Below are 16,041 nucleotides of genomic sequence, written 5' to 3' on the forward strand. Positions count from 1 at the left end.
GACAAACATGACCCACTACACCACTACACTAGACACATCACAACAACCATTTTGATGCCTGCCCAATGTCTCAAAATTTGCCCTACTCCAATTTAAAACTCTCCCACAAGGACCATACCTGTCCTTATCTATAGCTATCCTGAAAGTTAAGGAGCTGTGGTCACTATTCCCTAACTGGTCACCTGCTGAAAGGTCAGTCACCTGGTAGGCTCATTACCCAACACCAAGTTCACTACACCCCCTCTTCTCGTTGGACCATTCACATATTGATTTATGAAACCTTCCTGGATACACTAAACAAATTCTGCCCCCATCTAATCCCCTTGCACTACGGTGGTCCCAGTTTATATTAGGACATAGAACATGGACATAGGAACAAATTAGGTCATTTGACCCATCTAGTCTTCTCCACCGTTCTATCATGGCTGATTTATTATCCCTCTCAACCCCATTCTCCCACCTTCCCTCATAATTTTTGATGCCCTTACTAATTAAGGACCTATCAAACACCGCCTTAAGTACACTCAATGACGGCCTCAACAGCCACCTGTGGCAATGAATTCCACAGATTACCACCTTCTGGCTAAAGAAATTCCTCCTCATCTCTGTTCTAAACAGACATCCTTCTCTCCCGAGGCTGTACCCTCTGGTTCTTGACTCCCCCACCATAGGAAACACCCTGTAAAATGTTCACTCTATCTAGGCTTTTCAATATTTGATAGGCTTCAATGAGAACGACTCCTCATTCTTCTAAACTCCAGCAAGTACAGGCCCAGAGCCATCAAACACACTGTGTACGTTAACCCTATCATCTCTGGGATCAATCTCATAAAGCCCCTCTGGACCAGCTCCGATGCCTTTCTTAGACAAGGGGCCCCAAACTGCTCACTATACTCCAAGTGCAGTCTGACCAATATCTTAGGAAGGTTCAGCATTACATCCCTGCTTTTATAGGTGAAGGATACAGTTACTGATCCCTAGAGAATTCCACTGTTCACTTCTGTGGTCTGAAAATCCATCTTCCATGACTAATCTCAGTTTCTTCCACTGCTGAGCTAATTTGCCATCCTTGCTGTTAGAGTCCCTTACATTCCAGTTCCTTCAATTTTAATAAGATACCAATTATGTGGCAGCTTATCGAATACCCTTTCAACCATGTTTCCTTCATTGATTCCCTCCATTCCCTCATTAAATAATGACCTTATTAATTTGGCTCAATTTACATTTAATGATTTACCTTTGGACAAATCTATGGAATATACTTAGACCGTAGCTTTCCCACACAATCCAGACCTGTCTGTGAACACAAGAGACGCTGGAAATCTTAAGCAACAACACTAAATGCTGGAGGAACTCAACAAGCTGGGCAGCATCTGTGGAGGGGAATAAATAGTCAATATTTTGGGCCAAGGACCTGATGAAGGATTCGGGCCTGAAACTTCAACTGTTTATTCCCCTCCATAGATGCTGCCTGACATGTTGAGTTCCTCCAGCATTTTAGACCAAAGGACCATAAGGCATAGGAGCAAAATTAGGCCATTTGCCCCATTAAGTCTGCTCCACCGTTCTAACATTGCTGATTTATTAGCCCTCTCAACCCCAGTCTCCTGCCTTCTCCCAGTAATCTTTGACACTCTTACTAATCAAGAACCTATTATGTAGTAGGTAGCTGACAATAGCAGGGGTTCATGGGTTTGCTCCTCTGGTGGACTGTGTCCTCTCCAGGGTGCAAGCCTGGGTGGGAAGATTTGAAGAACTGGCTGTTGCCCATGCAGCTGGTTCCCCCTCTCCACGTCACTGATTTAGGCCAAGGGAAGGGCTAGCACTGATACAGCTTGGCACCAGTATCGTCGCAGAGGCTGCCAGAGTGAAGCTGTAAACAACATCAAACTGCTTTAGGGACCCCGGCTCCAGATTTCTTCCTCGAGGTTCACTCCCAAAGCCTTTCCCATGGGTGGGTACAGCCACAAGGCAGCGGAGGTTTGAAATCAGAGTTTTCCTTCTCCTAGGCGGGCTGCCGTCCGAGGCTGACGAGCCCCGCCTGCCCAAAACAAAAACCTACCAAAGGTCACTTTAAATATACCCAAAGATTTGGGTACATGAATTCTACAGATTCACCACCCTCTGGTTAAAGAAATTCCTCCTCATTTTGTGCGTGTTACACACCTATTCAAGCAACTATTAACACTCTCCTGATTGTGTCTAGGTTTTATGCCTGATCAAAAAAAATTGATTAATTCTACATATTAAGTAAGGGATAGATATTGCAATTTTCCAAAACACAGGTGTATTTAAATATTCAAAAGTTTACAGCCAGATAATCTCTCATTCTCTTCCTTACATTCTATAGGAACCTAGCATACATCCCATCTGGACCAGGTACCCTTGTCCTCTGGAAATCTTTATCTTTAGGTTGTATGAGCTAGGACTTTTCCCTTTAGAGTGAAAGAGGTTGAGAAGTGACTCAATAGAGATATACTGGATAATTGGAAAACAGTTCGAGTGCATAGCCAGAGACATTTTTCCCAGGGTCAAAATGGCTAATATGAAGGAGTATAATTTTAAGGAATTGAAGTGGGTGGGGGGGAATTGAAAGAATAAGGCGGAGGGGAGGGAAAATGTCAGAGGCTACTTAGTTTATTTTACTCAGGGAGTGGTGAGTTGGTGAGTGCATAGAACACCCCTGCCAGGGGTAGGAGAGACCAATACATTAGGGACATTTAAAAAAAACAGATAGGCACCTGGATGAAAGAAAAATGGAGGGCTATGTGTGAGGGAAGAGTTAGATTGATCTTGGGGTAGGTTAAAAGGTCAGCACAACATCACAGACCAAAGAGCTTGTACTGTGTTGCAATGTCCACACCACCACAGCACAGAAACAAGCCCCCTAGTCCATCCAGTCCATGCTGAACTGTAATAACAAGGGCTTCAGTTGGAGAATTGTTGTCAACATCTATTTAACTTGACGTTAATAACAATTCTTCAACCGTGCATTTTATGAAGGCAGGAATCAAAACTTTGTGGGTGGTGTGGTAACATTATCACAGTGCCAGCGACCAGGGTTCAACTCCATAGGTCTCTGTAAGGAGTTCCTACGTTCTTCCCACGGCTGTGCAGGTTTCCTCCTACACTTCAAAGACGTATGGGTTAGTAGGTTAATTAGTCATGCATGCAATTAGGCAGCATGGGTTCCTGAAGAACCTATTACTGTGCTGTATCTCTAAATATTTTTTTAAAAAGGTAAAATATTAGACCATAAGACATAGTAGACCCATCGAGTCTGCTCTACCATTCCATCATGGCTGACTTATCATCACCGCCACCCCATTCTCCTGCCTTCTCTCCACAACCTTTGATACTCTTACTAATCAAGAACCTATCAACCTCCGCTGAAATACACCCAATGGAAGTTACCATTCTAAAGCCCTTGTAAGTTTTCGCAGATAAAACAAAGTGAGGCATTCTATGTTTAGTAAAACCTGCAACACATTTTACTGAACTCCAAAACCTAAACACAAAAACGACCTAAAAATCCTTGCATAACAATGTAATCACATCAGACCAGCCTCTTAGAGCAAAACCCCAACTCAATGTCAGTGGTTGTGAATAATGTATTCCTCCCCCATTATATTACTCTACATAGGACCCCCAGAATTCACTAAAAACGGCATTGTGAGCCTGCCTGCAGCTTAGACGAGCTGCCTGGCCAAGGTCCTGTGCCCATGGTTGGAGCAGATGCCACTGGCTCATCCAGAGCTGTATTGACAGGTTCTTGGTCATGTTGTGACGGTAGGGGCAGGGCAGTAGAATACTTCAAATCTTGTTGGGCTGTATTCAGGCTTACCCTCTCATCATAAAAGTCTTTCCTCCCTATGCCAAAATACTGAAAGGGCCCCCAAGGGGATGTTGATGTGCGTCATGGCAGAAGAAAACAAACGAGGTGGAATGTGGGTCAACAGGAGCCCAGGAGTGCTGTACGTCATGATAGGAGGTAGGAATAGGTGAAAAGGAATTGAATTTTCTGAGGAGGGTGGAACGCTGTTGAGAGGCCGGTCAGGGGGCCGTGGTGTTAGGAATGAAATCACCTGGCACTCATAACAGCTGCCCGTAAACCAACTTAGCTGGGGATGGCTGCAAGTCATCTTTTGGAGCAGTTCTCAGCCCCAGGGTCCATGGGAGATCATTACACCAATACTCATCGATCAGGAAAGCCCTCAGAGCAGCCTTTATGGAGTGGTTAAACTGCTCTCATAGGCCATTGGACTGAGTGTGACACAGCCTTACATTGAGGTTTTGGGTCATCGCAGCCCGGAGGTCTGAAACTCACTGGGGACCGTGGTCAGAGGAAATAGCAGATCGGGTGCCAATCTGAACAACCCAGGTGCTGATGAACACCTGAGCCACCTCTGCGGCCATCGATGCTAGAGGGATGACCTCTGGCCACCTGGTGGTATGGTTCACCATGGTACCGCGGGGGGTGGGGGGTGGGGCTAGAAAGAAGACCAACAAGGTCCACATTGACGTGGTCGAACTGTCACTCAGGGACCTCAAAAGGTGCCAATAGCACCTGAAATTGACAGATAATTTTTGCCTGTAGTCACTCCACACAAACTGCAGTCCAATTACACCCATCACTTCTGAGGCCGTGCTAAATATTAGTGCAACCAGTTTCTTGAGGCCTTCTGGCCTGGATGCGAGATCATTTATGGAGTCGAAAACAGTCCGTCTCCAGTTTGTGGATACGATGGGGCGAGGGTGACCGTTTGAGACATTGCACAGGAGAGAAACCCCAGCTTCCCAGAACTTAATGTCAGCCATGTTGTTCAGTAAGCCTGGACCTCTGAGTAGTAACTTGGTTGGCTGCCACGCCGGAATAGTCAACCCATACGTGTATGGCCTCAATGGTTGGCTGTAAGAGGCAATCAGCCACGGCACTGGCATTACATCTCCCCATACGTTGTATATCAGTTGTGAACTCTATGTAGGTCAGTTGGCGTTGCTGTTGTGTAGACCAATTGTCTGATATTTTGGCCATCGTGTGCACGAGGGGTTTGTGGTCAACAAACACGGTGAAATGCCGACCATCTGGAAGAAAACAAAAATGATGGACAAGCAGAGACCAAGAAGCTCATGGTCAAACGTGCTGTACTTCCTTTCAGGTGTCAGAGCTGCTGGCTGCCACATGCCTCTGATGAACTGTTCGTGCGTGGCACTCACAGCATAGTCTGAAGCATCAGTAATGCTTGTGGGTGTGTTGGGGAGCGGGTGCGCCTGTAGGGTCCTGTTGGAAAGAGCTCATTTGGCATCATCAAATGCCCTGGTCATGTCTGCTGACCAGTCTAGCACCTGATTAGGGGTACAGTATTGCCTTTAAGCGTGCTACTCAGGGGGAGCAGAAGTTCGGCAGCTCGTGGAATGAAGCAGTGAGACAAGTTTACCACACCCAAAAACTCCTGTAGTTTTTTTGTAGTGTGGGGCAGTAGGAAATCCCCAATAGCAGTTACTTTTAATGGGAGGGGTTTTTACAACTTCTGTGGGGATGCGATGGCCAAGAAAGTCAAACATCAACAGCCCAAACAGGCATTTACCAGGGTTAATAATCAACCCATACTGGCTTAAATGCTTGAAGAGCGTGCGGAAGTGAGATGTGTGTTTGGATTTGGATGCGCTGGCGACAAGTATGTCATCCAGGTAAACAAAAAGAAAATCCAAGTCTTTCAATACAGAGTCCATCAGCCATTGGAAAGTCTGTGCTGTATTTTTCAGCCCAAACAACATGTGCAGAAGCTCAAAGAGGCCAAATGGGTTTATCACAGCTGTTTTGAGAAAGTCTTCCGAGCACACAGGCACCTGATGGTAGCCCCCAATTAGATTGACATTGGAAAAAAATTAACTTTCTAGCTAAATTTCTTTATATATTCATTCATTTACAGGATGTGGGTGTCCAGCATTTATTGCCCATTCTTAGTTGCCCTTGAGAACGTGGTGATGAGCTGTCTTCTTGAACTGCTACAGTCCCTGAGGTGTAGGTATACCCACAGTGCTGTTAGGAAGGGAATTCCATGATTTTGACCCAGTGACAATGAAGGAACGGCGATATGTTTCCAAGTCAGGATGGCGAGTAACATGAAGGTGGATTTCCAAGTGGTGGCTTTCCCAGGTGTCTGCTGTTCTCGTCCTTCTAGATGGTGGGTCTGGAAGGAGCTGTAAAGTCCTGAATATGTGGGAGCGGATAACAATGGGAGGCAACTACTGCAGACTTGGGCATTATATGGAGGGGTGATGCCCAGGGCTGTTCAACTGGCATGCAATGTTTCCATGTTGGCAAACTCAGCCTTCGTGGATGCTAGCTTTTCTGGATCCAGTCTCAGCACCTGGCCATGGACTGGTGGGCCAGTTGTTGGATTGCGGTGCTCAAACCAATGGTTTGTGATTGTAGTGAAAAATGTGGGCTTGGAGAGGTCTGGGAATTCACCCAGCAGTCGAGTAAACTTGCATACACTGGTGCAGACGCTTGCCAGAGTCATGGGGAACTTACTGGGTAACAACCCAAAGTCCTTGACATCCACAAGCCGCAGTTCTTAAGATCGACTAATAGTCCTTGGGCACACAGGAAATCTGCACTGAGCAGAGGTCAGGCCACTTCAGCCATGATGAAGTCTCCATGTGCAATGCTGCTCACGTAAGCAGAGGAGCACCTGTCGTGTCCTGCAGGTCTGTATCTTGCTGCCATTGGCTGCCTCCAGTGAGGTTTTGGCACTCTGCCTTCTCATCACTAGATAACTCTGGCAGCTGGCACCCATGGCATTCACAGACCTCTGATGTCCCAATGTGCTGGCACTTTTGAAGCTGCAAGGCCGTCAGCACTTTCTAGTGTTTGTACCAAAGAGCACATGGTAAAAGCACAGGACTGGTATTGTCTTTTTCACAGCAGCAGCAGACATCTTTACATTGGGGGCCTTACTGACTGGGCTAATTCAGGTAGAGAGAGGAGGAGGAATGACTTATTCAATAGCTCTGGAATCATCCTAGATCATTGGGGTCACCAACGTAGGTTTTCGCAAATAAAACCATTTTGTTTAATGAAACTTGTAACACATTTTATTGAACTCCAAAACCTAAACGTAAAAGCATGCTGAAACGTCATCACATCCAACCAGCCTCCTAAAGTGAGATCCCAGCTCAATGTCAGTGGTTGTGAATTATGTATGTTTCCACCAATTAAATTACCCTACACAGCAAGGGCAATTAATGTAATGATCTGCTGAACATTGGATGTACAAGGTAACTGAAACACCCAGAGAATGGGTAAACTCAAAGCAATAACCAATCAGGATTGAACACTGAGTTTCAAAGTTTATTGATCGTTTAAGAAGCAATACATTAAGATAAAAATAGAGCTTTTCATCTTCAGGACAGTGATTATTTGTGTCACTTAGAAACCGGGCTTGTAACTGCAGTTGACTTTTCCACCACAGGGAGGTTACTGATTGACTAGGTATAGGATCTGAGTTGCACCACAGCACCACTCAGTCAGGAGGACCATAGTGATGCAACATTAAATTCCGAACAACCTCATTTCCAGCTCCAACCACGATGCAGCCTCACTAATTGAGGGGAGATTACCTCACCAGTTTTGACTCTAGCTAGAACACTCTTCCAGCCATTCCTAGACAAAACAGCCATCAATGGAAATTCTTAGTTCCACCAAGGCAGAAAACCAATGACCCCCCTGGTGCATGGGAGAGTCAGGAAGGCCAAAGCTGGCCTTCAATGTTAAATACAGATGACATTATAGGATGGCATGGAGCTCTGGTGAGATCACACCTAGAATAGAGAGGAGCTTTTGTCTCCTTGCCTGAGTAAGAACAGGATTACTGATAGTGTAACTTTGGTTCATTAGATTGATTCCTTGGAGGTAAGACTTGTCCTGTGGAAGGAGATTGAGTCAAATGGACTTACTATCTCTAGAGTACAGAAAAATGATCCTGTTATCTCACTAAAATGTACAAAAATCCCTAAATCAGCAACAAAAATCTACTCAGTGGGTTGAAAGACATCTGAAGGAAGACAAGGATTTTTCAGTATTTCAGGTTGGAACAATGCATCAGTCTTGATAGAGGGCTTCAACTCAAAATACAAAAATTCCTCTCCCTACACCACAGATGTTTCCCGATCCACTTTTGTTGTTCTGGGTTTCAGCATCTGCAGTATTTGTCCAAAAATTTTACTGCCTAAAATTATCCTGGGAATGGAAAGCATTTGATGGTATGACGAGCATTTGATGGTTCTGAGCTTATAATAGCTGGAATTTAGAAGAATGATTAGGGATCTCATTGCAGCCAATCAAATATTGAAAGGCCTAAACAGAGTAAACATGGAGAGGATGTTTCCTAGAGTGGGAGAATCTAGGACCAGAGGGCACAGACTCCGAATACAAGGACATCCCTTTAGAAAAGAGATGAGTAAGTATTTCTTTAGCTGGAGGGTAGTGAATTTGTGGAGGCCATTGGGTATATTTAAAGTGGAGGTTGATAGGTTCTTAATTTGTAAGGGTGTTAAAGGATCTCTTCTTCATCTTCGGTTGTCCATCGAAATCCGATGACGATGTCCACTCCTTTAACGGTGAGACCTTTGATGACTATACAGTCCTATCCTGGACCCAAAAGCTCTATTGCAGGTGGGAAATGTATATGTGGTAGTGATGGCAACCATGGCTGCATTTCTCCTGGCTCTCTTCTGCTGTCTTCTGGTTGTTCTTTCCATCTCCAGAATACGAACCCCATCCCTACTCAGCTGTCGCCTTTAACACCCTTACAAATTTTAAATAGAGGTTGACAGGGATAATAAATCAGCTTTAATGGAATGGTGGAGCAGACTCAATGGGCCAAATGGCCTAATTCTGCTCCTACATCTTATAGTCTAAAAATTTTTTTGTTGAGGCTCATGAACAAGGGGAGACAACTACAAAATAAAGGGCTGGTCATTTAAAACTGAGGTGTGGAGAAATTCTTAAGACAGCCATCGAATCCTTGGAATGTTGAAAATAAAAAAAATGTGTAGCAGTTATGAGAGATTAGTTGAGGAGGTTAAATGGAAGCTTTTTCAAAGCAACAAATAATGTGCTGAAGGAACTCAATGGATCAAGCAGCTGTATGGGATGGAAGAAATTATTGACATTCTGGGTTGAACCCCTGCATCAGGACCCTGAAATTTCAGTAATTCCTCCACTCCCCACAGATCATAAACAATGCAGATGTTGGAAATCTAGAGCAACAAACAAAAACCTCTGGAGGAGCTCAGCAAGTTGGGCAGTATATATGGAGAGAAATAAACAATCGACATTTCAGATCAACGCACTGTAGATCGGGGGACTGCTTCATCAAGTGACTTTGCTCCATTTGCCACAAAAAACAGGATCTTCCAATTGTAATTCCATTTGAATTCAAATTCCAACACGTTGATACGTGTTTTCAGAAGGCACCTGATAAGATGCCACACGAGGCTGCTAACAAGATAAAATCCTATGGCGTTACAGGAAAGATACTGGCATGGATATAGGAATGGCTGACAGGGAATAGGCAGCGAGTGGGAATAAACAGGGCCTATTCTGGTTGGCTGCCAGTGACCAGTGGTGTTCCTAGGGGTTCAGTATTGGGACCACTACTTTTCACATTGTTGGTCAATGATCTGGACCATGTAATTGATGGCTTTGTGGCAAAGTTTGCAGACGATATGAAGATAGGTGGAGGGGCAGCAGGACTTAGACAAATTGGAAGAATGGGCAAAAAAGTGGCACATGGTATAGTGTTGAGAAATGCATGATAATGCATTTTGGTAAAAGGAACAATAGTAGAGACATCTAAATGGGAGAAGGTTCAAACATCAGAGGTGCAGAGGGACTTAGAAGTCCTCGTGCAAGACTCCCAGATGGTTAATTTACTGGTTGAGTCTGTGGTAAAGGCGGCAAATGCAATGTTGGCATTTATTTCAAGGAGAGTAGAATACAGAAGCAAAGAGATAATGCTGAGGCTTTACAATACACGAGTCAGGTAACACTTGGAGCATCGACAATGGTTTTGGGCCTCATATCTCAGACAGGATGTGTTGTCATTGGAGAGAGTCCAGAGGAGGTTCATGAGGATCATTCTGGGAACGAAGGAGTTACCATATAAGAAGCGTTTGGCAGCTTTAGGCTTGTACTCTTTGGAATTTTGAAGAATGCAGGGGCATTTCATTGAAGTCTACCAAATGCTGAAGGACTAGATAGGGTGGATGTGGAGAGGATGTTTCCCATGGTGGGGTATCCAGAACTGGACAGCATAGTCTCAAAACTGAGGGGTGACCTTTTAGAACAGAGGTAGGGAGGAATATTTTTAGTCAGAGTAGCAAATCTGTGGAATGCTCTGTTGCCACAGACTGTGGTGCACACCATGTCCACGGGTATATTTAAGGCAGAAGTTGATCGTTCCCTGATCAGTTGGGGCATCAAAGGATATGGCGAGAAGGCAGGTGTATGGAGCTGAGTGGGATCTGGGATCAGCCATGATGGAATGGTGGAGCAGACTTGATGGGCTGAATGGCCGAATTCTGCTCCCATGTCTTGTAGTATTATAGATATAAGATCTCATTTACTGCCACTATGAGGCCACACTCAGGTTGGAGGAGCAACATCTCATTCCATCTTGGTGCTCTACAAACTGACAACATGAACATCGATTTCTCCAACTTCTGGTAATTTCAACCTCATTCCCTTCTCTTTGCTGCCCATCACTCCACCTGGTTTCCCTCCTCATTCCTTTTCCTCCATGTTCCAGTTTCTTCTCCTAACAAGTTTCTTCTTTTCCAGCCTTTTACCTCTTCCACCTCTGCCCTGCCAGCTTCTCATTTTATTCCCCCTTCCATTCCAGTCCTGTTGGAGGTTCTCGGCCCAAGCTGTTGCCTGTTTATTTCCCCGAATAAATACTGCCTGACCTGCTTTGCTCCTCCACCAGTTTGTATGTGATACAGTAACTATGATTAATCTGCAGGCCTTGCTAAATCAGAGTTGTTGCCTGTCTTTGGAAGGTGGATGGTGGCCATGAGGGCTTATCCCACATTAGTGGGAGTGTCCAGTGTGGAGACATTGACCACTTATGGTTAGGCTTCAGTCCCAGAGACAGGAAAGGACTGACGTCAGTCAACGATCAGCTTGCTGTTCACAGATGGGAAGAAGTCGAAGAATCCCTGGGGGGAAAATACAAGAGGTTAATCGCAACATTCAGGGCTCAAAGGGAAGTTACCATCATTACTGCCATCAGAGGGGAACTACAGGAGCCTGAAAACACACAATCAACATTTTAAGATTTCTGAATGATCCATGAACTTCTCTCATTATTTCCATTTTCACACTATTTATTTATGGCAGGGGGGCACTGCACAGGACTTTGACCTCACAATCTACCTTGCTATGATCTTGCACCTTATTGCAACACCATCTGGTATGGAGGGCCCAATGCACAGGGTTGTAAACATAGCCAACTCCATTATGAAAACAACCCTCACCAGCATCAAGGACATCTTCAAACCATGATGCCTCAAAATGGCACATATTCTACATTTTACCAACAAGTTTGTTCCATCTGCCAGATTTCTAAACAGTCCATGAACACTATCTCACTATTTTTGCTCTCCTTTTGTACTAAATTTTTAAATTTCATAATACATTTCTTATTGTAATTTACAGCACTTTTCATGAATTGTATTTACTGGTGTTGCTGTGAAACAATAAATTTCACTACATATGTCAGCAATAATAAACCTGATTCTGAACTTGCCCACACCAACCAAAATAACTTGAGCTATTCCCTCTTGCATGTATTTGGAACAACTTAAAAAAAATAGACAGTATTGAGTGCATTGTGCAAACTACCAGGAAGGAAAGAACAATAGTATCATTGAAGAAACACTTGGATAGGTACATGAAGGGCTGGGGATTAGAGGGAATTGGGCCAAGACACGACTATACACTCAGTAGCCACTTTATTAGGTACGCCCGTACACCTGGCCATTAATGCCAACCAATTGTGGCAGCAACTCAGTGCATAAAAGCATGCAGACCTGGTCAAGAGGTTCAGTTGTTGTTCAGACCAATCATCTGAATGGGGAAGAAATGTGATTGAAGTGACTAACTGTGAAATGATGGTTGCTGCCAGAAGGGGTAGTTTGAGTATCTCAGAAACTGCTGATCTCTGGATTTTTACGGCATCTAGAGTTTGCAGAGAATGGTGCGATAAAGAAAAAAAACATCCAGTGAGCAGCAGTTCTGTGGGCAAAAATGCTTTGTTAATGAGAGGGGTCAGAGGAGAATGGCCAGACTGGTTTAAGCTGACAGAAAGGTGACATTAACTCAAATAACCACACATTACAGCAGAAGAGCATTTATGAACACACAACAGGTCAAACCTCGAAACCGATGGTGGTCACTATTACATAGATGAGGTACCTCATAAAATGGTTACTGATGATAGGATATGGCGAATTGGGACTCTGTTGGTGGGTGCTGTGGACAGGTAGGTCTGAAGGGCTTGTACCTGTCTGCATTGTTCTACGACTCCACCATGTTGCATTCATTGTGCCACTATTCACTTATGAGGGCGTGGAGCAGAGTGGAGACATCCTGAATTATTTATTCCCTATAGGAAGTATTTATTATTATGACTCCACATCTGTGGCCTGCAGCCATTAGCACTCGCCTCAGCACAGAACCGTCTCTGTGACTGGACTCGCTCTCAGACTCTGCAGTTCATGTTCAGTGGTGCTGCTTTACTTTTATATTGTTTGCACAATTTGTTCTTTCTATTCGCACATTAGGTGTTTGATGGTCTTTGTGGGGGGGGGTTGTAAGTGGTTCTATTGTGCTTTTGTTTTGTGAGTGCCTGCAAGATGACAAATCTCAGGGTTGTATATGATATACATACTTAACTAATAAGTGTACTTTGAACCTTATTTTATTTAGACATACAACACGCTAACAGGCCCTTAGAGCCAAATAAGCCCGGGCTGCCCAATTACACCCTTGTGACCATTTAACCTACTAACCCGTACGTCTTTGGAATGTGAGGGGAGGCTGGAGCATGTGGAAGAAACCTATGCAATCATGGGGCGAATGTACAAACTCCTTACAGACAGGCAGAAATGAACCCAGGTTGTTGTTGCTGTAATAGTGTTATGCTAACTGCTACACTATCATGCTTTCCTCAAAGAAGATGCCCTGGAGTGCAGCCACCTGCTGCCGGGGCTTCTGCTGTGATGTGCATGGGTGCATCACAGGCCGAAGATTCAGTGATAGACACCAGTGCACTGTGTGGAGTCTATCATTGTGCCAGACCAACACTGCCCCCTCCTGGCATGCTGGAGATGACACTAAATTACAAACAAAGCTACTGACACTGGCTCACAGATTGCCCAAAGGAAATAAATCCGTGCAATTCTTGTCCTTGTATCCCTTCATATCCTTTCCATCTGTACCCGTCTGTCCTCCCCATTTCCCTCAGTCTGAAATCCATAAGACTAAGTCACAGGAGCAGAATTAGGCCTATCCTGTCTGCTCTGCCAGTCGATCACTGCTGATTTATTTTCCATCTCAACCCTATTCCCCTGCTTTCTCCCCATAACTTTTGATGCCCTGATTACTTAAGAAATTATCTACCTTTGTTTTAAATATATCCAATGACTTGGCCTCCACAGCCGTCTGTGGCAATGAATTCCACAAATCCACCATCCTCCAGTTAAAGATTTTTTTCTTCTCTCCCTCTCAACTTGCACTAGTTTTAATAGGGTACAGAACAGTATAGGCCCTTCGGCCCACAATGTTGTGTCAACCCATCCTGAGATCAATCTAACCCTTCCCCCCCAATAGTTTTATAGAAACATAGAAAATAGGTGCAGGAGTAGGCCATTCGGCTCTTCGAGCCTGCACCGCCATTTATTATGATCATGGCTGATCATCCAACTCAGAACCCCGCCCCAGCCTTCCCTCCATACCCCCTGATCCCCGTAGCCACAAGGGCCATATCTAACTCCCTCTTAAATATAGCCACTGTACTGGCCTCAACTGCTTCCTGTGGCAGAGAATTCCACAGATTCACCACTCTCTGTGTGAAGAAGTTTTTCCTAATCTCAGTCCTAAAAGGCTTCCCCTCTATCCTCAAACTGTGGCCCCTCGTTCTGGACTTCCCCAACATCGGGAACAATCTTCCTGCATCTAGCCTGTCCAATCCCTTTAGGATCTTATACGTTTCAATCAGATCCCCCCTCAATCTTCTAAATTCCAACGAGTACAAGCCCAGTTCATCCAGTCTTTCTTCATATGAAAGTCCTGCCATCCCAGGAATCAATCTGGTGAACCTTCTTTGTACTCCCTCTATGGCAAGGATGTCTTTCCTCAGATTAGGGGACCAAAACTGCACACAATACTCCAGGTGTGGTCTCACCAAGGCCTTGTACAACTGCAATAGTACCTCCCTGCTCCTGTACTCGAATCCTCTTGCTATAAATGCCAGCATACCATTCGCATGTTTTATGTTTATTTTGTTGTGCAAGTCAAGTATAATAAATGTTAATCTAAGTTTATGTTCACTTATGTTTGTCGCATTTGTAACGTACTGTGTTGCTGCAGGAAGCTGATTTTCCTTGGCACTTACAAGATAGGAATCAAGTTTATCATTGACATGACATGAAATTTGTTATTTTGTGGCAGCAATATAAAAGATTTAAAGATCAGTTTTAAAGGTTAACTTTATTTGTCAAATCATAGTGAAATGTGCCATTTGGCATCATCGACCACCACAGTCCAAGGATGTGCTGGGGGCAGCCCGCAAATGTTGCCACACTTCCTGACACCAACATGGCAGGCCCACAGCTTACTGCACATCTTTGGAAAGTGGGAGGAAATAAAGCACTTGGAGAAAACCCTTGCAGTCACCTAGGGAACTTACAGACAGCAGCAGGAGTTGAACACCAATGGAAAAAATTGCTTTAAGTTACAATATAAAAAATAAAAAATGCAAAAGAGGAATAGTAAGATAGCATTTATGGATTCATGAGCCCTTTAGAAACAGCTTGCTCCCCTCAACAATCAGATTTCTGAAGTATTTGAGTGTGGCTTTACCTCCTCCCCAATGGTAGGAATAAGAACATAGACACAGCATGTTGTGCTGACCTCTTAGCCATCTCCAAGATCAATCTAACCCTTCCCTCCTACATAGCCCTCTACTTTTCTATCATCCATGTGACAGTCTAATAGTTAAATAACCATCCGTGGCAATGCAGCCACTACTCTTTGTAAAAACCTTTGTATATGTGTATATATCAACCTATCCTCACAAGACATGCTCTCTAGTCCAGGAAGCATCCCGGTAAATCTCTTCTCCGCTTGCCCTAATGCTACATCACCAAAGACTTTAGCAAATTTCTACAGATGTACTGTGAAGAGCATTCCAACTAGTTGTATTTGGTATGGAGGGGTCATTGTACAGGATCACTGTGGAGGGCTGTAAACACAGCCAGCTCCAGGGTGGGCATTAGCAGCATTCGTCGTTAAGGATCCCCTCTATGCAGAACATGCTCTCCTGGACTTCCTGTCAGATCACCAGCAGGTGGTAAGAGTGGGCTCCCTCACCTCTGCCCCTCACAGGTGCCCCTCAAGGCTGTGTACTAAGCCCCCTCATTTACTCAGTATACCTATGACTGTGTTGCCACCCACAGCTTCAATCTGCTAATTAAATTTGCTGACGACACTACACTGATTGGCCCAATCTCAAATAATAATGAGGCAGCCTACAGAGAAGAAGTCATCACCCTGACACAGTGGTGTCAAGAAAAGAACCGCTCTCTCAATGTTGCAAAAACAAAGGAGCTGGTTGTGGATTACAGGAGGAATGGAGACAGGCTAACCCCAATTGACATCAATGGATCTGGGGCTGAGAGGGTGAAGATTTAAATTCTTCAGCATAAACATCACCGAGGATCTCACGTGGTCTGTACATACCAGCTGTGTGG

At 44.5% G+C, this 16,041-nt stretch overlaps 1 protein-coding gene across 1 annotated transcript in view; it reads right to left on the reverse strand.

The window, feature by feature from the left end:
• Positions 1-7,336: 7,336 nt before the first annotated feature.
• dnpep (aspartyl aminopeptidase) overlaps positions 7,337-16,041 on the reverse strand; it is a 51,850-nt gene continuing 43,145 nt past the window's right edge. The window contains exon 15 of the mRNA XM_072261011.1: positions 7,337-11,226. Within this exon, the coding sequence (XP_072117112.1) occupies positions 11,176-11,226 (51 nt within the window). The 3' untranslated portion in view covers positions 7,337-11,175. The remainder of the gene's footprint in view (positions 11,227-16,041) is intronic.

The sequence above is a fragment of the Mobula birostris genome, chromosome 6 (genome assembly GCF_030028105.1).
Source record: "Mobula birostris isolate sMobBir1 chromosome 6, sMobBir1.hap1, whole genome shotgun sequence".
Taxonomy (NCBI): domain Eukaryota; kingdom Metazoa; phylum Chordata; class Chondrichthyes; order Myliobatiformes; family Myliobatidae; genus Mobula; species Mobula birostris.